Consider the following 18,477-nt stretch of genomic DNA (forward strand, 5'->3'; position numbering starts at 1 on the left):
TCTCCTGGAGTCGATTTTCAGATTTGCATAACACATGTGTCAGTGCCAAAACGAATCAAGATGAGCCACATGGAGGGCATGTGGGAGGATCGCATGTGGATCTATGAAAGATTCCAATGCTGGAGAGCGTGAGTTATAGGAAAGTACCTTTTTTCTTCTCCAACATTGGCGGCCTCATTACACGGATGGCGGAGAACCATGGCGCTATTAGCGGCATGGTTCATGCCAGTAAAATACCGGCACCGCCTTGGCGGAAAGGGGAATTACTGCCCCATTCCAAGGTTGGCGGGGCGGTAATTCCCCCTTCCACCATTGCCCTTCCCCATTCCCATTTTTGCCCCATAGGGCATAATGGGAATGGGGAAGGCGCTAATTGCGGTACCGCAAATTGCGGTACCGTAATTAGCTCCCTGGGTCCCTTTGCGGGTTGGTTTTTAACGCCTGCAAAAAGCAGGCGTTAAATCCCCCAACCCGCAAAGGGACCTCGTAGTAAGGCGGTAAGGATTTACCGGTACCGGTATTTTACCGGTACCGGTAAATCCTTACCGCCATCCGTGTAATGAGGCCCTGGATCTTTAATAGTTTCACATGCTGTTTGAATAGATTACACAGCAGCATATACCTACACAACTATGCATACAATGCCAAATCGGAATAGATGGCGAAGGGCGGGTTGTCCAACTCTAGACTCCCTGTCAACACAGTCGAACCTGGTAAAGGTGTGAGCAAACCCCCATGCCGCTGTTCTGTAGCTCCAAGAAGGGATACCGGAAAGGAAGGCAATCGTAGATGAGATGACCCTCGTGGAGTGTGCCTTAGGCTTATCGGGAAGAGGCCCGGTGGCCAGTTGAGGGCAAAAGGAAATGCAAGCTGAAAGCCATCAGGAGTTGAAAGACATGGACAGCTCGATGCCGATGGCCGTGGACCCAAACACAACAAACAGCTGCGAGGACATCTGGAATGACTATGACTTGGTACTGGAAACAGTAATTGAGCCCTCACATAACATCCAAAGGTGGAGGGAGCGCTCAGCAGGCAGGGATGGAGAGCCTAAGAACAATGGCAGTATCAAAGGCTCATTGAGGTGAAATGATGAGGGCACCTTAGGCATGACCCAAGGATTTGTCCTCAAGAGGACCTTGGATTTGTGGAAGACAAGATATGAATATGGTGGAGATTTCCCAACCCGCCTGACTGAGGTGATGGCAACCAATAAAGCTGTCTTCTATGACAGGAATGTGATGTCTGCCTAATGTAAAGGCTCAAACGTTGGTCCGACCAATTTGGAGAGCACAACATTAAATTCCTAAGCAGGAGACGGTACCCGGACTGCTGAACAATCATGGAACATGCCACTAAAATAAAATTCTTAATTAGTAGATGAGGCCATAATGACGGGGTAGCTGTATTTTGAGTAAAGGGTATGAGTAAAGTGTGAAATTGAGGCCAAGTGTACTTTGATGGGGGCATGGTCCAGGCCGCTGCATGCCAAGAAAAGCACATATGACAAAATGTTTTGAGGTTGGAAGTGGAATGTGTCCACTACGTTATCAGAACATCATAATGAAAAACGTTTCCACTTGCTTTTGTAGCGGGAGATAGTAGCAGGTGTTTGGGCCTTCGCAAAGACATTGCTGCAGATCTGGGACATGTCCGCATGGCCAACCTCTAGTGAAGCAGGAGCCAGCCCATCAGGTGGAGTGAGGCTATGAGGAAGTACTGTGCCCCAGTTCCTGGACAGGAGATTGTATGTGGGCTGAAGCATGATGGTGGGAGCCTATGAAAGGGTGAGGAGGTGGGAAAACCAAAACTGCCTCAGCCACACTGGGGCCAACCAGGGTAGGTCTGCACTGCTGCTGCTCAAAAATGGACAGGGCTCTTGGCACCAGAAAAAATTGTAGACACTTGTCATCCACAGAACGTGAAGGAGTCTCCCAGGCTTCCTGGCTGCGGAAACCTACACGCGAATACAGGGTAATTTGAGTCGTCCTTGGTTGCAAATAGGTCTATGTCCGGCATCCCCTATGTCTGAAAGATGCACAGAGCTTGACTGTGGAGGAGTTCCCACTTGGGGCAAGAAGGTGATTCCCTCCTGAGGGAATCAGCCACAAAGTTGTGGATTCCTAGCTGGTGGAAAGGGGACAAGAATATCTTGTGAAAAATAGCCAATTTCCAGAGGGATTGTGCTTCAGTGGTCAGGATACGAGATCTGGTAGCAGATCCCAGAATACTGTCCTCAACTCCAAGAAATGTATGTGTAAGGGCTTTTCCTCTTTGACCAGAGACCCGTGGCATGAAGTTCATTGGTATGGGCACCCCAACCCTCCATGGTCACATCAGTTGTAACCGTGACCTGGTGGTTGAACATCACAAATGGAGATCACTGTGTGAGGTTGGGACCTTCCAACCATCAATGAAGAGCATTGTGGAAAGGACACGAGTGGAACCACTTGTTTTATGAATGGCCAGTGACTTGTTGCCAGCCAGCATCCAGGAGCTCCTGGACAGATCACAGAGGGATATAAGAATTAACCTTAGGAGGGACGTCATAGTGCAGACAAATGTGATTTGTCGTTATGACAGCAAGCAGGCCCTTGCGAGAATGGTTTTGACCATGTTGTTCAACAGGATGGCAGTGCAACAAAAGGGCTTCCAACTGTACTCCTAGGAAAAACATCTGATAGGAGGGCATCACAAAGGATTTCCTGTAGTTGATGGAGATTCCCAGAGAGAAGTGGCTGTGTGCTTGCGAGCCAGGGGGAGAATGGTTGCGCTGGCCAAATAGTAGTCAAGGTACGAGTACACATGGATACCTGACTTCCGGAGGTGAGCTGCCACTGTGGTGTGATGTTTTGTGAACATCTTTAGGGCAGGCGTGAGGCCAAAGAGTAAGGCCTTGAACTGGTAGTGAAGTCCTGCCACAGTAAACCCAAGAAACGTCCTGTGGCGGTTGTTGAAGGGGACATGGAAATATGCATCCTCCAATTCTAGGGACAATAAGAAATAAACTTTTTTCAACTGGCTGAGGATGTGTTACAGCGTGATCATTCAAGATGTTTGGGATCAAATGAACTTGTTGGGAAAATAGTGGTCCAGTATGGGCCTTCAGCTGCCTGACTTTTTCCTCACAAAAAAGTAGCTGTAGTAAACGTTGTGACAACATGGGCGTGCGGGATGTGTTCTATTGCTCCTTTTGAAAGGAGAGCGTGAACCTTGCGTTGTAACGTGCAAAGCTGTTTTTCTGTCTTTGCAGAAGGTGAAGTTGTGAGTGGTCTCTGTACAAACTACAGAGTATGTCTATTTTGTAGTGGAAAATGTACCCACTTGTCTGTGGTAATACTACACCATTGATGGTGAAAGTGGAAAAGGCTCACTGTGATGCAGAAGTGGAGGAGTGGACCCATGCTGTGGTCAGGCTTGCTTGCTGGACTGGCCTCTCACCTGAGAGGACCCACTGTGTCATTGGTCGGCCCTATACGAATGGGATTTGGCTTTGAAGTTGTCACTGGAAGCGTAGGTATTTGTTCCTTATGTTTGGGAACAATAGGCTAGTAGATAATCATGGGCTGATCTTGGACACAGGACTTGCTGGACAGAAAGGACTAGTATGACCGACAATGCTGCAAGATGCCCAAGGACCGAGGTGTGTCAGTGTGGATCTTGATCGCCTGAAGGGTATTGTCCACCTCCTTCCCAAAGAGGTCATCACCTTGAAAGGGCAAATCTATGACTTTGGTTTAGACATCTGGGCAGAAGTTTGTGTCTTTGAGCCACTTTTGATGTAAGCAGTCACTGAAAAGGCATGGTCGGATGCTGGCTTACTTTCAGGGAGGAACATGAAGACTTCTTCCTTCTTATCGTCAGGCAAGAATTCAGGAATGAGTCCCATCTTTTAACACTGCTCCCGATCATATCGGGACAAAACGGTGAGGGAGTTTGTGGCCTTGATGGTAGTGGCCACAGTAGAGATGATTTATCTGCCAAAGGCATCCAATTGTCTTGCTTCCTTGTCTGGGAGCACAGCATGTAGAGGAGAGGTTGGCTGATCTCATGCATCATCTAGGATAAGAGGTTGGCTGTAAACGCCATTTATTTGATCTACGGATTGCATATCCTGCTATGCCCCTGCTTATGTCTGCCCCTTTCTGAGACTTTTCTTAAAGCCATGGCTGAGCTGGTCCATGTGCATCGAACTTCCATCAGACATCACCTGTGACCCAGTGGGGGGGGGCGTTGTTGAGCAGCCACAAGATGGCTGCAACTTGCTGATCCTCCATGGGGCTCGGCGGCTGATCTCCGATTAAACCCGCTTTCCAGATACACAGGCATGTTATAAGACCACCCATGGAAAGAGAAAACGCTCTGCCACAATCTGTGTAATTATGAGGCCAAGATGATTAAGTGCACTGGAGAACTGCGGCCTGGAACATAGAAGGCCTTGCGGCGTGGAGAGAGCGGGCAGCCGTAGGTGGAACTGCGAGCCAGGCAGAACCGGGGCATACTGAACGAGGCTGTGCAAAATAAACGACTGGCCCTGCAACTCATCCGGCGACAACCAGTGCGCAGAGACTACGGAAGCGAAAGGGGAGCCGACTGAAACTTCAGCTGCACTCTGCAAATGTAAGACCGTGACACTTTGAATCTATATGAGCCCGGAGGCGCAAGCATTTACAAGGGAAACAAACGTGTTGGAACTTGCTGTGGAAAACCAGCGAGATCACCATCCAGAAAATGGAGAGCCAGAGACGTGGGGAATGACTGCCTGAATCGGCGCAGCCCCCACACATCCCCTTCATCCATGGAGCAACGTAGGGGCGAGGTAGGCAGCACCATGCCAGGCTGCAGTTCACAAGGGGATCTCACGGCTAAGCCTCAGTTTTAAACAGTGAACTGCTGCAGTGATTTCGGAGAACATTATCAAGCGCCCAGGCGCCTGTTTACAAGGCCAGGGAGGAAAGCAGTGCATAGGTGCCGGCGAGCCGGAAATGCTCTAGCATATCGACTAAGTAAGTGCATTCCTGTTAGAAAATCAGGTAGCAGTGTACCTCGCATTGAATCCGCCCCTGGGCAGCCTTTCCATAATAGTAGGAAAGACAAAGGTGGTGCCAGAAGCTTCTGTGTAGTACTCCGGGTAACCTTAAAGAACATTACTGTATAGTATAACTAACTTGCAGCAGTTACAGTAACTCACAGTGCCTAATCCACGTTGCAGCGCTGGAATTGTCTCCCACCAGAATCGCTCCCATTTGTGATCAAAAAGCTGGTGCTGCGGGTTAGATTCGGCCACATAAGTGATTTTGACTGTCGGGTTCCAGCCCTTAACGCTAAGCAACATTGTTACGCTCCGCCATGATATTGTGAGGCAGGCGGGAGCCGATAACAGGGAAGGGAAGTGAGGAAAGACATACTGGCTGCTGGTTGGACATGAAGGATTGGACCAGGTGGGTCGATGCTTCTATTTTTATGCCCCAAGCAGCAACAATAATGAACCCACAGAAGTTAACACATCACACAGGGACTACTCCTGCTTGCATGCCTGCAACTGACCCCTGACAAAGGAGCTATGGGTTGTGGTGGTTGGCCTTCCCAGCAGTAACCCGGTAAACAATGCCCATGGGGGGAGGCCGCCAAAAGAAGCAGAACACCCTGGATGCCTTCACCAGACAGTCCAATCCCTCCACACCGACAAAACTACTGTATCACAGACCGAGATGGCCACCTGTGATACTTCCGCTGAACTGCTGAGCCTTAAACAAGTGCTGGACAGTATGCAAGCTGGCTTTGCTTCTATGAACAACAAGTTAGATGGGATCATGTCCAACATTAACACTTAAATGGAAAACGTGAGTTCTAGAATGACGGAGGTGGAAGCGTGGTTTGGAACAGTGGAAGACGATATAATTACTCAAAAAAATCAAATGTCAAGAGTGACCACTGACTTGAAAAGGGCTTTGACAAAATGCAACGATCTTGAGTCACGTTCACGCAGAAGTAACATTCGCATAATGGGGCTGCCGGAAGATTTCGGCAGAGGGCCTAAGGAAATAAACATTGAAAACCTTTTGAATGATCTACTCAGCAAACAAATCTTCTCCTCAATGTGTGTGGTGGAGAGAGCCCATAGTACACTGCCAGTGCGTCCTAAGCCTAGTGCCCCCCGCCCAGGGCAATAATAACGAAACTACTTAATTACAGAGACCGCGAAACAGCATTCCGCCTTGCCAGGGAGAAAGGCACACTGCGACTTGACAACATCATAATTCATCCATATATGCACTTCTCCTTGGCTGCCCAACAAGAACGCAAATCTTTTGTTACTGTGAAGCAAATACTTCATGAAAGAGCTATCTCCTATGCAATACCAGCCTGCTTACGGATTATATACTGGGGGAAGACACTATTTTTACTCTCCGGGATGAAGCAGTCAACTTCATTGATGCCAATAAACTGATTGTCACTAACGATGGGGAAGCAGGAGGAAGTGAGTTGCCACGAGCTCTGTCATGAACATCTGAACAAACTGTTCCCAGACCCGCCAATGTTGGCTCACAAACAGGGTAAAAATTTGAAAGATAGCCTTATTAGCGCAGAAAGACCGAAAAAAGCTACACAATCCACATTGAGAAAACAAAAGACAGGAACTCATGCATGCCTTAATTGCCAACACTGCTCTAACCTAATCAAGGGTGACCACATAAAACACCCCAACAGTGGCAAGAAAATTAGGTTGGAAGACTTTGCGACCTGCGAAAGCAAGAATGTTATCTACGGACTCAAATGCCCCTGCGGCAAATACTACGTGGGGAAGACCATACGCAAAGTACGAGAAAGATGGACAGAGCATAAATCCAACATACGGACGGGTAACATCAAATCCCCAGTAGCAAGACACTTTAAAGAAAATTGACATAATATCTCCCAACTCCGAGTAGTTGTACTGGAAGTAATTCGACCAGCACCCAGAGGAGGAAACATGGCCAAAAGATTGGCACAAAGATAATTATATTGGATTCACGCATTGGATGCAATGACCCCATTAGGTCTAAATGAAGATTTTTATTTGGGCGCATTCCTATAGACAGACCATTTTTGACTCACTTACGTAATATAACTTTACGAAAAGTTACGCTGAGACTGCCCATCAGATCTAGAGAATTTATGGTGATAAGCACCACCCAGAATGTATATCCCTGAGACAGTATATCATATATATAGGTGATCAGGTGGACAAGGATCCTTAAACCATGAAATGTATGTTACAATTAGAACAAGAGGTTGATTACTCAATAGAATGTAAGTCTTAATGACAAGGTCTCCACCAAGAATGGCATATCTCAATATGCATTACACTTTCATCACTTGACAGAATGTAAGTCTCCAACAGGGGATCATGATGGAAGCTTGAATCTATTTGACATTATTGTTACTATGTGATTACCCAGACTGCTTTATCCGGCTCATTTGCCTAGACACCCACACTAACCAGCAGTCTCTTTTTTTAGCTCGAGACATTGTTTACATACTGATACAGCAACCACCACGCTACTTTTTGAGTCCAGGTCACATTATGTATTCCGTGATCACGGACAATATATTTTATAACCGAGCTGGCATCTTGACGTCACTATATCCAACCTTTAACCATCAGAGCACCAAGCTTCTTTTTAACTAATATAATTTCACGTAGTTCTTTCTCAAAACTAGAAAGGAATAAACATTGTTTACATTAGTGACGTCACATTACGCCATTACGTAGTGACGTCACAACTAAGTGCCACATTATAAACGGCCATTTTGATTCGCATTAGGATCACGAAACGGACACGAGAAGAACCTCCCAGCTCTTGAGACTTTACCAAGGAGGTGAGCTGTTATCTACTCCTTCTGGCACTACCCCCCTTATTCATATCCCTTCACTTATCCTTCCACTTGCACTCTATTTACTTTAGAATATGGAACGCCGACAAACACATAGACCCAACTTACCTGGGGCTTTTCGTCAAAGATTATCATCTCGCACTCTGGTTACTTCTGGAACATTTCCTAGGGTAAGAACTCTATATCATATTTATCATTAAGGGACATTACAGTTTAAATCTGTCTTAACCTACATTCCAACAACTATCGAGTCAATCGATTCAGATCTTTCTCAATAACTTCATCTGGGGCGGTACTTCCCTTATTTCATGAACTCTCTCAGTTACATTTAACTATACCTCTATAGCCCTAGAACATACATTGTTTATACTCTGCAGCAAGCCCTTTAGGCAAGATGAATACACTTTGTCCAAATAAAATCATTTTTGTGAATATTCCCTCGACCAACAATGATATAGTACCAAAAGAAGATCTATAGCCATTGATTGGCAATAGCAACATGTTTTTTTCCAAATGGTTTTAAAAGGACCTCGTTGAACTTTGACAAGTGTATTGTAGATTCCACAATGGATAACACAGCAACAAATGTTGAAATAATGAGTTACAATGTTAATCTTCAGAATGACAATGCAATTGAACATATAGATACAAGAATTTGTTGTTTGAACACAAATGTGTTGCTAATATATATGCAAACAGAAACCAAAAGTACTATATTATATACGTAATTATGTTTTTTGAAATGTTTCTAGATGTGTTATAAAATGTTGAATAGACCCCTGAAGAAGAGATGTTTATCTCGAAACGCGTTGGGCCACCTTTGAACTCTTGAACAATAAAAACATCTTTTAAGAAATATCCTCATCTTTGAGATTTATCATTGGAAACTACTAAATGCTTATGTGCTAGCTATATAATTGAAATGTACAAATTGAAAGTTACTAAAAAAAAAAAATACCCTAACAGTTTGGCTCATTTATGAGCTTGTGAAAGTGTGCAGGGGACTGGAGTTCATCCAGTAGGAACTTATCTTGTTCACAAGCTCTGTCATGAACATCCCATGGGAACACTTTGGTCATGTTGATTGAGCTGGGAGCGGTTTTATTGATTACTCTAGTTTAAATGTCTTGCGTATTTCGAAAAACACTTGATACTAGTAAAATGGCTAAGAAGTAGAGATAGTGGGTCATCCTTACTTGGTCTTGTAGACAAGGGTACTGGATACCCACATAACAGATCGCCGGCACCCTCCCCCCCACTCCCGGTGAGGCTGTGAGTTAAACGGCAGCACCTCAAGCAAGGTTGCGTGGGTACTGTTTATTAGTGGGACATTACACAGGTTGGGGGTGTGTACGATAGTTCTGGGTATCGGGTTAGGGGGAGAGTGGGATTCATGGACTTGATTGGGAGGGTGATGTGGGTGGCAGGGGTGGGGGAAGTTGGGGGAGAAACAAGGAAAAAATGTTCAGTAACATACATATAAAAACTTACAGATACACGCGTGACACAATAGGAGCGGAGCAACACCTACACAGATGCATGGCATATGTTACTCTCTTAAATCACCCTGGAGATTATTAAGGTCATGAGCTGAAATGCATGGGGCCTGGGGAACTACAGCAAAGTGAGGTGAATTGCAGCCCATGTGAATCGACACAAGGTACAGATCTTGTTTCTACAAGAGACACATGCTGTGGGAGCGAGCGTGCAATACTAGTATAGCAGCTAATTGGGGCCCAAAAAGATACTACACTGCGTATTCTACGCAATATAGAGGGGTATTGACCCTGGTCCATAAGAGAACGGCCTACACTCATCTACATACACATACTGACCCGGAAGTTAGATTTGTCATTGTACACGGTAAACTCCTCAACAGAGAGGTGCTATTGGTAAATACCTATGGACCCAATATTGATCATCCTGGTTTTTAGCGGACTTGATAACACCCTACATGCCCACAGCAGTAATATGGGGAGGGGACCTGAACACCAATTTAGATCTGACATTAGATCGCACGGGTTCCATGATCAGACCACTGTCGAAAGCTGTGATCTGCATACTTACTATACTTGAATGGTTACACTTGCAGGACATATGGCGCACAATGCTCTCAGCAGAGAGGAGCTACACTTACTACTCCCCAGTACACAATATGGCTTCCAGGATACACATGTTTCTGGTGTCTGACCACTTAGTGGGCCCTGTGATGGAAATCGACATATACCCACGTGCCTACCAGATCACTCTCCAATCGCAATTTCCCTAGAGTGGGGCAAGACCCTGGCTCATCGAGGTATGTGGAGGTTCAAGTCTGCAGCGCTGCAGGACCTTGTCTTTAGAACAGATACAGAAGAGGATATCTGTACCTACTTTTTAACCAATGACAATGGAATGGTCTCACATGCTACCCTATGCCAGGCATTCAAAGTCTATATAAGAGGGATGGTGGTGTCATGAGAACTGGGAATATTACACACCATACGAAGGAACTTGCAGAAATCTGAACACACACTACAAACGCTAGAAACGCAAGACAGTGAGACATTCAACCGCAACACTCTGCTAGACATCCAGGAGCACTTAGGCACCTTTATACAACTGGCGGATACAGTATTTCGCCAAACCAGCTGCTGCTAGGAAATACGTGGAGGGAGACAGATCTGGGAGAACGCTGGCCAATCTGGTGAAACTGGAAGGGGGGGACTATATAGTCGGTGGCAAGATGAGAACTAACTGATGGAGTACACTGACAAGGGCATTAACAGCATGTTTACCAGATGTTGCACAGCTCTCTATGGTGAACACGGGGAGCCAGATGAAAACTAAATTAATGACCTTTTAAATGACCTTTTAAAGGAGATCCTGATGTCCTTTCTGTCCCCCGAAGCAGAGGCCATCCTGAGCACCCCATTGTCATGCACTGAGCTGATGCAGGTGATTAAAGTAGTACCCGGATGGGCTTACAGCAGAATTTTACATGGAGTATGGTGCTATGCTAGTTCCCCCTCTACTGAAACCTTGGGAAGAGTCGAGTGGCTGCGGCCCGCTACCAGCATCCCTAAGTGAGGCGGTAATTATAGTGTTACTTAAACCCAGGAAAGAAAGCTACGAATGCAGATCCTACAGACCGCTTTCATTGATGAACACAGACACTAATCCATATGCCAAGGCCCTATCAAACAGACTACTTCCCTTTATGTCCGCCTTGGTCCGCCATGATCAGGCGGGATTCATCCAGGGTAGGGCAAAGTCACTTAATTTGAGATGTCTGTTCAATGTCATTGCACGCATATCACTGAGAGAAAACGCAGTAGCAGTGGCTATAGATGCTCAAAAAGCTTTTGACATGGTCTCATGGCCCTTCTTATTTACAGCCTTGGAGAAATGCGGCCTGGGGAAAACCTTTACAAAATTTATTAAGATGCTGTATACGAAACCCATGGCAACGGTTCGCACTAATAGTACCCAATCTAACCCGACAAGGGTACACCCTGTCACCATTGATATTCACCTTGGTCATGGAACCCATGGCAGATTGTATTTGTTCCCGGCACTGCAATAAAGGTTCCGAATACAGGGCATCCCAGAACTTATATCTCTTTATGCAGACGATATGCTGCTGTACGTCAAAGACCCGCAACATAATCTAGACCGGATAATGCAGGCCATTGCTCGGTTCTGTGTACATTCTGGGTTCAATGTAAACTATGGTAAATCAGAAATATTCCCCGACGGACTGCACTCCTCGCCCCCGGTATACAGTCACAGCTAAAGTGGTCTCCCTATAAGCTGAAATATCTAGGTTTTACGGTGACTAGAGATAACAACTCCCTTAAAGCAAGTAAGTACACCTGCTTGAAAATATGCAGATAATAAAATGTCAGGTTGGTCTAGGGTGCCTATGTCCTTGGCTTGCAGGAAAGCCCTGGTTAAAATGATAGTGGTCCCCAAACTGCTCTATACATTTTTTAATGTCCCTATCTGGCTGGGGAAGACATTTTTTTCAAATTTACACAAGAGTTTATCCCAATTTCTACGGCACTCCGGCGCAGTGCGTAAAAAGTGGTCGGACATGGCACTTCCTTATGCTCTGGGAGGTTTCAATGGGCCTAACTTAGAAGTATATTAGCAAGCGGCCTGAGCTCAACACGCTACCTACTGGTATGGGAATGAAACGGCTCCCCCACGTGTCAAATTAGAAAAAAAGGCAGCAGGGAATGTAGAAATGATGTAATTACTACTTGATAGGTCATACAAAGATGGCTGTCAAATGGACCCTGTGTCCTGTACGCATATTTACTAGACTGAAAATTGTGACCCCATATTACTGCTGGCTTCCACTATGGAACCACCCACTGGAGCCCCCCACAAGTGACCTGCCAATCAAGCATAGATGGGACCCTCGAGGATACCACACGATTGGGGACTTATTTGTGGAGGGCGAATTTATGACAGTGGACGCCTGCAGAAACAAAAACTAAACTGTTGTCATATCTAGCGAACTCAGCAGGTTGTCGCCATATACTATCCACACTGTACAGGGAAATACTGACAACTACCCCCAGAGGACAGGACCATTCACGGGAAAATTGGGACACTGAGCTGAATCTAACATTGTCAGATGAACAGTGGACCGCAATGTGTAAACTTTCCAATGAGGTATCCATGAACATGCGGGTAAAACTGGTTGAATATAAAATGCTACACATGCTACAAAGACATCTGGGTCGACTTCAGACTCTGGTTGTCCAAAGATGATCAGGTTGTCAATGATGCTCCTGCATAATTGTCACACTGTGTGGTGAAATGGTGTATAGATCTATGAAAACAATTTGTAATTCTGTGGCGACTACTGCTGGGAAAAGGCCATGTTGTGTCATCATTTTATGCTGAACTTAAATAAAGTTTTTATTTAAAAAAAGAAGAAAAAGACATCACCATAAACCATGCGTGGTTAGTAGAACTATGTTGTCCTATATTACATATGACCATACAATAGTGGGAAGGTATGTGTTACAACAGTTTTCAAAACACTGCTCAGAGAAAAAATATGGACCTGGTATAGAAGAGTGCACTTTTCGCCATGGGCCTTGTTGCAACATCTGCTCTTTAGACTTCCCAATCAAAATACACAGTTCTCAAATGTGAAATTAGATCTGGTAATGTATAACCATGTACTGTAATAACTGAAGGCTATGGCTGCAATATAAAGCTTGGTAAATAAAATATCACCGGTATATATGTATTTGTTCTTATGAAGGATGCAAAGTGTCTGCCGCACTATCAGATCATAAACATTGGAGAATTTAGCGCTTTCTGCCAACAAAAGAGTCATACTCACATTCTGAAGTAGAAATATCAATTTCCCTCGTTCTAACAAGATACGTTATGGTCTTATTGATAGGCCGGTACCTTCATTGCTCGGTCGCTGTTAGCAAAGTTGTTGATAATGGATAAGGACTCCTGAAACCTTGATCCTCCGCTCAGCGCCACATCGGCTATCAGCTGACTCACTGCAATGATGATCTGTGGAGAAGAAAAGGGAGGTGTGTCTGCTGGCTGCGGTGGGTACATCGTGAGCTACAGGCTTCATTTCATTCAGCATCAGGCTCGACTCTGTCACCTTTCAGGAAGCTTCAGGGCTCCCTTTACAAGGCTGCAGGCATCGACATTTAGAACAGGGGCCATTTTGAAACAGATGCGGGGCAAAGACTGTAAATAGCTATAATTTCCCAATAGTCATAGAAGTGTCTCTATTCCAGATGTACTGTTTTTTTATTTTTTAAATTGCTGCTCTGTTGTTGTCTAATATGGGTAAGAAATGTGACTCTGAGCATAAAGGTGACTCTGGACCACCAACCGCCAAAACATTGGTTTATTGTTCGAAGTAAACCCTCACTGGGTCTTAATAGCAGAAATTACAAGAGCTAACATGATATTGAGAACACAATCATACAACGTATTGCCTAGTGCCTTACAGTCATAGTCCATCGTTTTTCCACACTTGGCAGCATTATGACTTTGTATGAAAAGTCTTAAAGTGATAATATCTCAGTTTGTAAATACATGTACACCTTGTTCATCTTTCACTTTATAGTCCTAGGAAAAGGCTGCGCTGTTCTTTTCCCCAAAGAAAATGTGTTTGAGTCTGAATAGAGAGCTAGTTTGCTCTTCCCTAGAGCTCAGCGAGATATATTTAAGATGCACCCTGGTTTGCATCAGTTGCTCTGTGATGGCTTTTTCAATTCCACATCGTTGCTATCCTGCTCCTCTGTATAGAAATGCCCACAGACATGTAGGGGCATCCCACCACTGCAGGACTCAATACAGCAAGCAGCCTACACAAGTCTGATACTTAGCACTGCAGCCGCTTAAGCAACAGAAATCCTCATCAATTTAATCATTCAAGATAAGCACAGAAATCCAGAAGAAGCCCTTTGGTCTGCTGGACTAGAGAAGACACACATACAATAAGCACCCCCGTGCATCACCCTAAGGCCAACCAGCACACCCAATAATCAACTCGTCAAGCTCCATCTTTTCCACCTTTCTTTCAAGCAACAAAACAAGGGCCATCATCTCCCTCATCATGGCCAAGAAAGATGCTAATTGGCTGCCAGTCAAAAAACATGTTACATTCATAACAATGTGCATAACACACAGAGAAATCGATGGCGATTGAGTATAATTCATACAAAAGAAAATCACATTTTACCAGCCCACCAGAACTCTCAGATCCAGCAACGACATCCGCCTGGAACCTAAACCATGCAGAAGAAAAAACTGTGGTGGATCCTATTTCTCTTGCTTAGCCGTTAAACTTTGGAACTCTCTCCCCAGAGAAATACAAACCATGAAGGGCCATCTATAATTCAGAAAACCTCTAAAAACCTGGCTCTTCAACTCTGAACGAGATGAAAATGAATGAGCAACACCCATGCCCCATAGTATGAACACACACATGGAACGACAGGGGATTAGGCCAGACCACGTTGAAGTGCAAGGAAGCAGAGAGGCCTCCAAATGGGAGTGAGACCCAGATGCACCAATTCCCACAGAGGGCCAGGAAATAGAGGAGAGGGATGGGGCGACTTAATAGAACCACAGACTGAGGGCATTAGAATTAAAGGGGAAAGAGTGGTGACCAAACATACCACAAGCACAGGGAGCTCAAGGGCATTGGGAAGAGGCAACCCCTCCTCAAGGGACCCGTTAAGGCGATGACTGCTGCACACCGGCCTGTGACAGGGGGTAAAGTGATGTAGACATCCACTATTCTGTATGGTGGTGGAGAAAGTATCACTACTAAATAGCCCTGTTAACGACCGACACATCTGCACAGTGAATAGGAGTGGGAATCGTAGCACATCACCTTGTTATGACATTGGCACAGATATGTGCCACAGGCTGCCAAATCTGAGTGGGTACAATAAAGTATCACCACAAACCAACCACACTAACGTCCTTCTGCATACACCCCTCAAACTCTAAACCAAACACAACCATACCTCTACAGTACAACAATCTACACGCACTTCACTACAAAGCAACAACAAACCAAACCACATATAGACTCGCCTAACAACACATGATGGCTACCAACTGAAAATTCACAGCTGCGCTCAGAGAATGGTGTAAACCGAACTGAAGCTACCAACAGCACGTCACAGCTCACTTGTGCTTTTCTCGCTCAGTCCTACTAACTCACTCCCCTACACCCCCCTCTTGCTTTACAGATCCACCAGAGCGCCAGGGGACCATGCAGGTGGTTTTAGTGCATGGCATAATAATCCTTTAACATTACATAACATTGCAGGTTTATTGCCTTTTCTACACCTCTCTCATTGCCCAGAGTACTGCATCTTTCTATCTTTCATATTCTGTGTTCTTTCTATACGGGTGGGTTTTTGTAGTGTTTTCTCTTCAGTCATTATTGCATATGGTGTGTTTAATTAAAGTATATATATATTTATTTTGAACTGTTATACTTCGCTGGTTGGGTTGGTGCGGAATCACATCCTCACCCTTCTTGAGATCATTTCCTTCCCTCGGCCCACGTCGCCACAAAAGGCGAAGTAAGTATATCTCTTAACTGCCTGTTTTAACTATATGATTGGGTTGGCTTTTGGTTTTTAGAAGTGTGAGGGCTGAGCAGGCACTTTAGCCTCTACTCATCCTTGTACTCCTTTAGGGCAAGAGTCAATTCATCACAATTTCACAGTATGGTAAAAACGGCAAACGAGATAACATATCGTCAAATTAAGGGACATCTGAAAAACATAATCATGAATTCTCTCAGTATCTGCTTTTTTTCTCCCACTGCCTCTCTCTGTCACATGCTGCAACTGTCTCTCTATATGTGTGGGAGTCGCATTTTGAAGCATGTTTGCTAGAGCCACCCCAGTCATTGTTGGGAGTAGCCTGATAAGATAAAAACGTAGATATCTTGAATGGGGTGGTGGGGTGCTGTGTGTTTTATGGTTACAAGTAAAATGAGAGCAGCAGCAACAGAGGCTTTGCTCGAGGGGGGACCGACCTGGCACTTGAAGACATACATTGTCATTGTGTGTGTGTCCCTTGGAATGTCACCATCACACTGAAGGTGCATTGTCCATCTGTGGGGAGATGAGGGGAACCTGATATGCTCTGCCAGTGGTACTGCGCTTCTGAAAGACCTTATAATGGTCCAGGGGAACAGACTACAGGGTCTGTAACTATGTTTGTTATTTTCTATGTTTTCTTGATTATTAGTCTATCTATCTATCTATTGGGCATTTATATGGTATGACAGGTCACTGGGGGCATCATGGTGCCTAGCAATGCAGGTGGTAAAACAAACCAACAGAGAATAATTAAAAAGATGAGTTTTCAGGAAGCATTTGAAATGAATGCGCCGAAGAGACAAGTGTAGCGAATTACGCAGTTTTGGGCCAGCTATGGGGAAAGCTCTGCCTCCAATACGCTTTTGCAGATAATATGGGACCTGTACGAGTACAGCATCCACAGAACGATGTGAACGGCTGGGACAATACTGTCTAATTCTTTCCTGCAAGGAGAGACAGTCTTTCCTATATAGGACACGATGGATAATGCACAGGACCTTAACATTCATCTGAGCAGGAACCAAAAGCCAATGCAAATCTTGCCAGCCATCAGAGACTGAATGGCCATACGGAATACCTTTCACTAGATGGACCTCTGCATTCTGCAGTATGTGCAAGGCTGTAATATGTAGGCAGGATGAGAGAGGAAGACAGCGTTGCAGTAATCGGGGCTGCCATTTAAATTGGCCGTTACGACCGGGGCATGGAAATATTCAGGAATGAAGGGTAGAATTTTCATGAGCTGTTTCAGTCTACAAAAGCCTGTACTGCAAACAGAGTTACGCTGGGCTTCCATGGAGAGAGAGAAGGAAAACTTTACCCCTAGATTTCTCACTATTTTGGCTGGGGTCGGTAAGGCCAACAGAAGACCACAGATCCTCGGAGCCTGGGGGGGCAACTATCAACACCTCCATTTTCTCTCCATTTAACTTAAACCAGTTAGCACCCATCCAATCACTAATCGCCCGAAGGCAGAGCTTTAGGCATTGAGCCGTGCCTTTTTGTTCAAGATCAAGCCTGAACAAAAGTTGCACATCATCTGCATAGGAAAAAAAACAGAAACCAAAGGTACGAATCAGGCATGCCAATGGTTGAATATAGACATTAAAAGGTAACAGGAAGAGAGCCGAACCTCTAGGGACACCGCAGAGATAGAGGGGGTCATGTTGCACGCACCATATTTGTGACTGGGGGTGTGGCGAAATTGGCACGATGTTGCATATGTATCCAGTGTAGTTAAATGTGAAAGGGATGTGTTACTTCAAGTGTTACTTTGTGTTCAAGGTGATACATATTAGACTTGCACACGCATTGAAAGATAAATGCCAAAATTGCCAAATTAAATATAAACACGATCTAGATGTTGTATGCTATGAAGTGTCTAAAAGCTGGGCAATGAGGAGTTTCATAATGCGCATGCGAGGATGGGGGGTTGTCATGAAGAACCCACTGTAGAGAAGAGAAGATAGTTATTAAACATGCATGCACACTAATAGACATACACAGGGAATTTATAAATCTACATGCTCTTTATAAATGTATTAAACTCTGCAGCCAGGGCGTCGCGAGGTGAATTCTGAGTGTCTGGGAACAACTGTTTTTGCAGGGTTGGAGGGAAGAAGAAGTAATAAATAACCAAGCAGATGGTCAGCTAATAATCCGGCGAGGGTTTTTTATGGTCTGGTAGTTTCGCAGAAGGCAGATGTAATCTTTTTTAAGTTCATGGGAGCTTGCTTTTGATCAACAATAAACGTGGGGTGAAGTGACGCTTGAGGCCAGAGTGACCGATACTCATGGGTTTTAACATGCCATGCATGCTGAAATGGTAGTCATTTAGATTAGATATTCCAGAATCGCCAGTAACATCGGGGTGGGTGAGTTGTTATCATCAGTTCAAAGGGAACCTGTTTATTCTTCTTCTCCTCATGTCATTTGACGCATCCGTGCAAACCATGTGCAATTACTTTTAGGGTTAGGAGGTCTCAGACCAGCT

At 45.0% G+C, this 18,477-nt stretch overlaps 1 protein-coding gene across 5 annotated transcripts in view; it reads right to left on the reverse strand.

Moving 5' to 3' along the window:
* Nucleotides 1–18,477, reverse strand: part of DOCK11 (dedicator of cytokinesis 11) — a 1,707,663-nt gene that overhangs the window by 384,897 nt on the left and 1,304,289 nt on the right. For all 5 annotated transcript variants that reach the window (XM_069612850.1, XM_069612848.1, XM_069612847.1 and 2 more), the window contains one exon: nt 13,294–13,407. In XM_069612850.1, coding sequence (XP_069468951.1) covers nt 13,294–13,407 — 114 coding nt within the window. The remainder of the gene's footprint in view (nt 1–13,293; nt 13,408–18,477) is intronic.

This window comes from Ambystoma mexicanum, chromosome 5p, assembly GCF_040938575.1.
Source record: "Ambystoma mexicanum isolate Mex_15411 chromosome 5p, UKY_AmexF1_1, whole genome shotgun sequence".
Lineage (NCBI taxonomy): Eukaryota > Metazoa > Chordata > Amphibia > Caudata > Ambystomatidae > Ambystoma > Ambystoma mexicanum.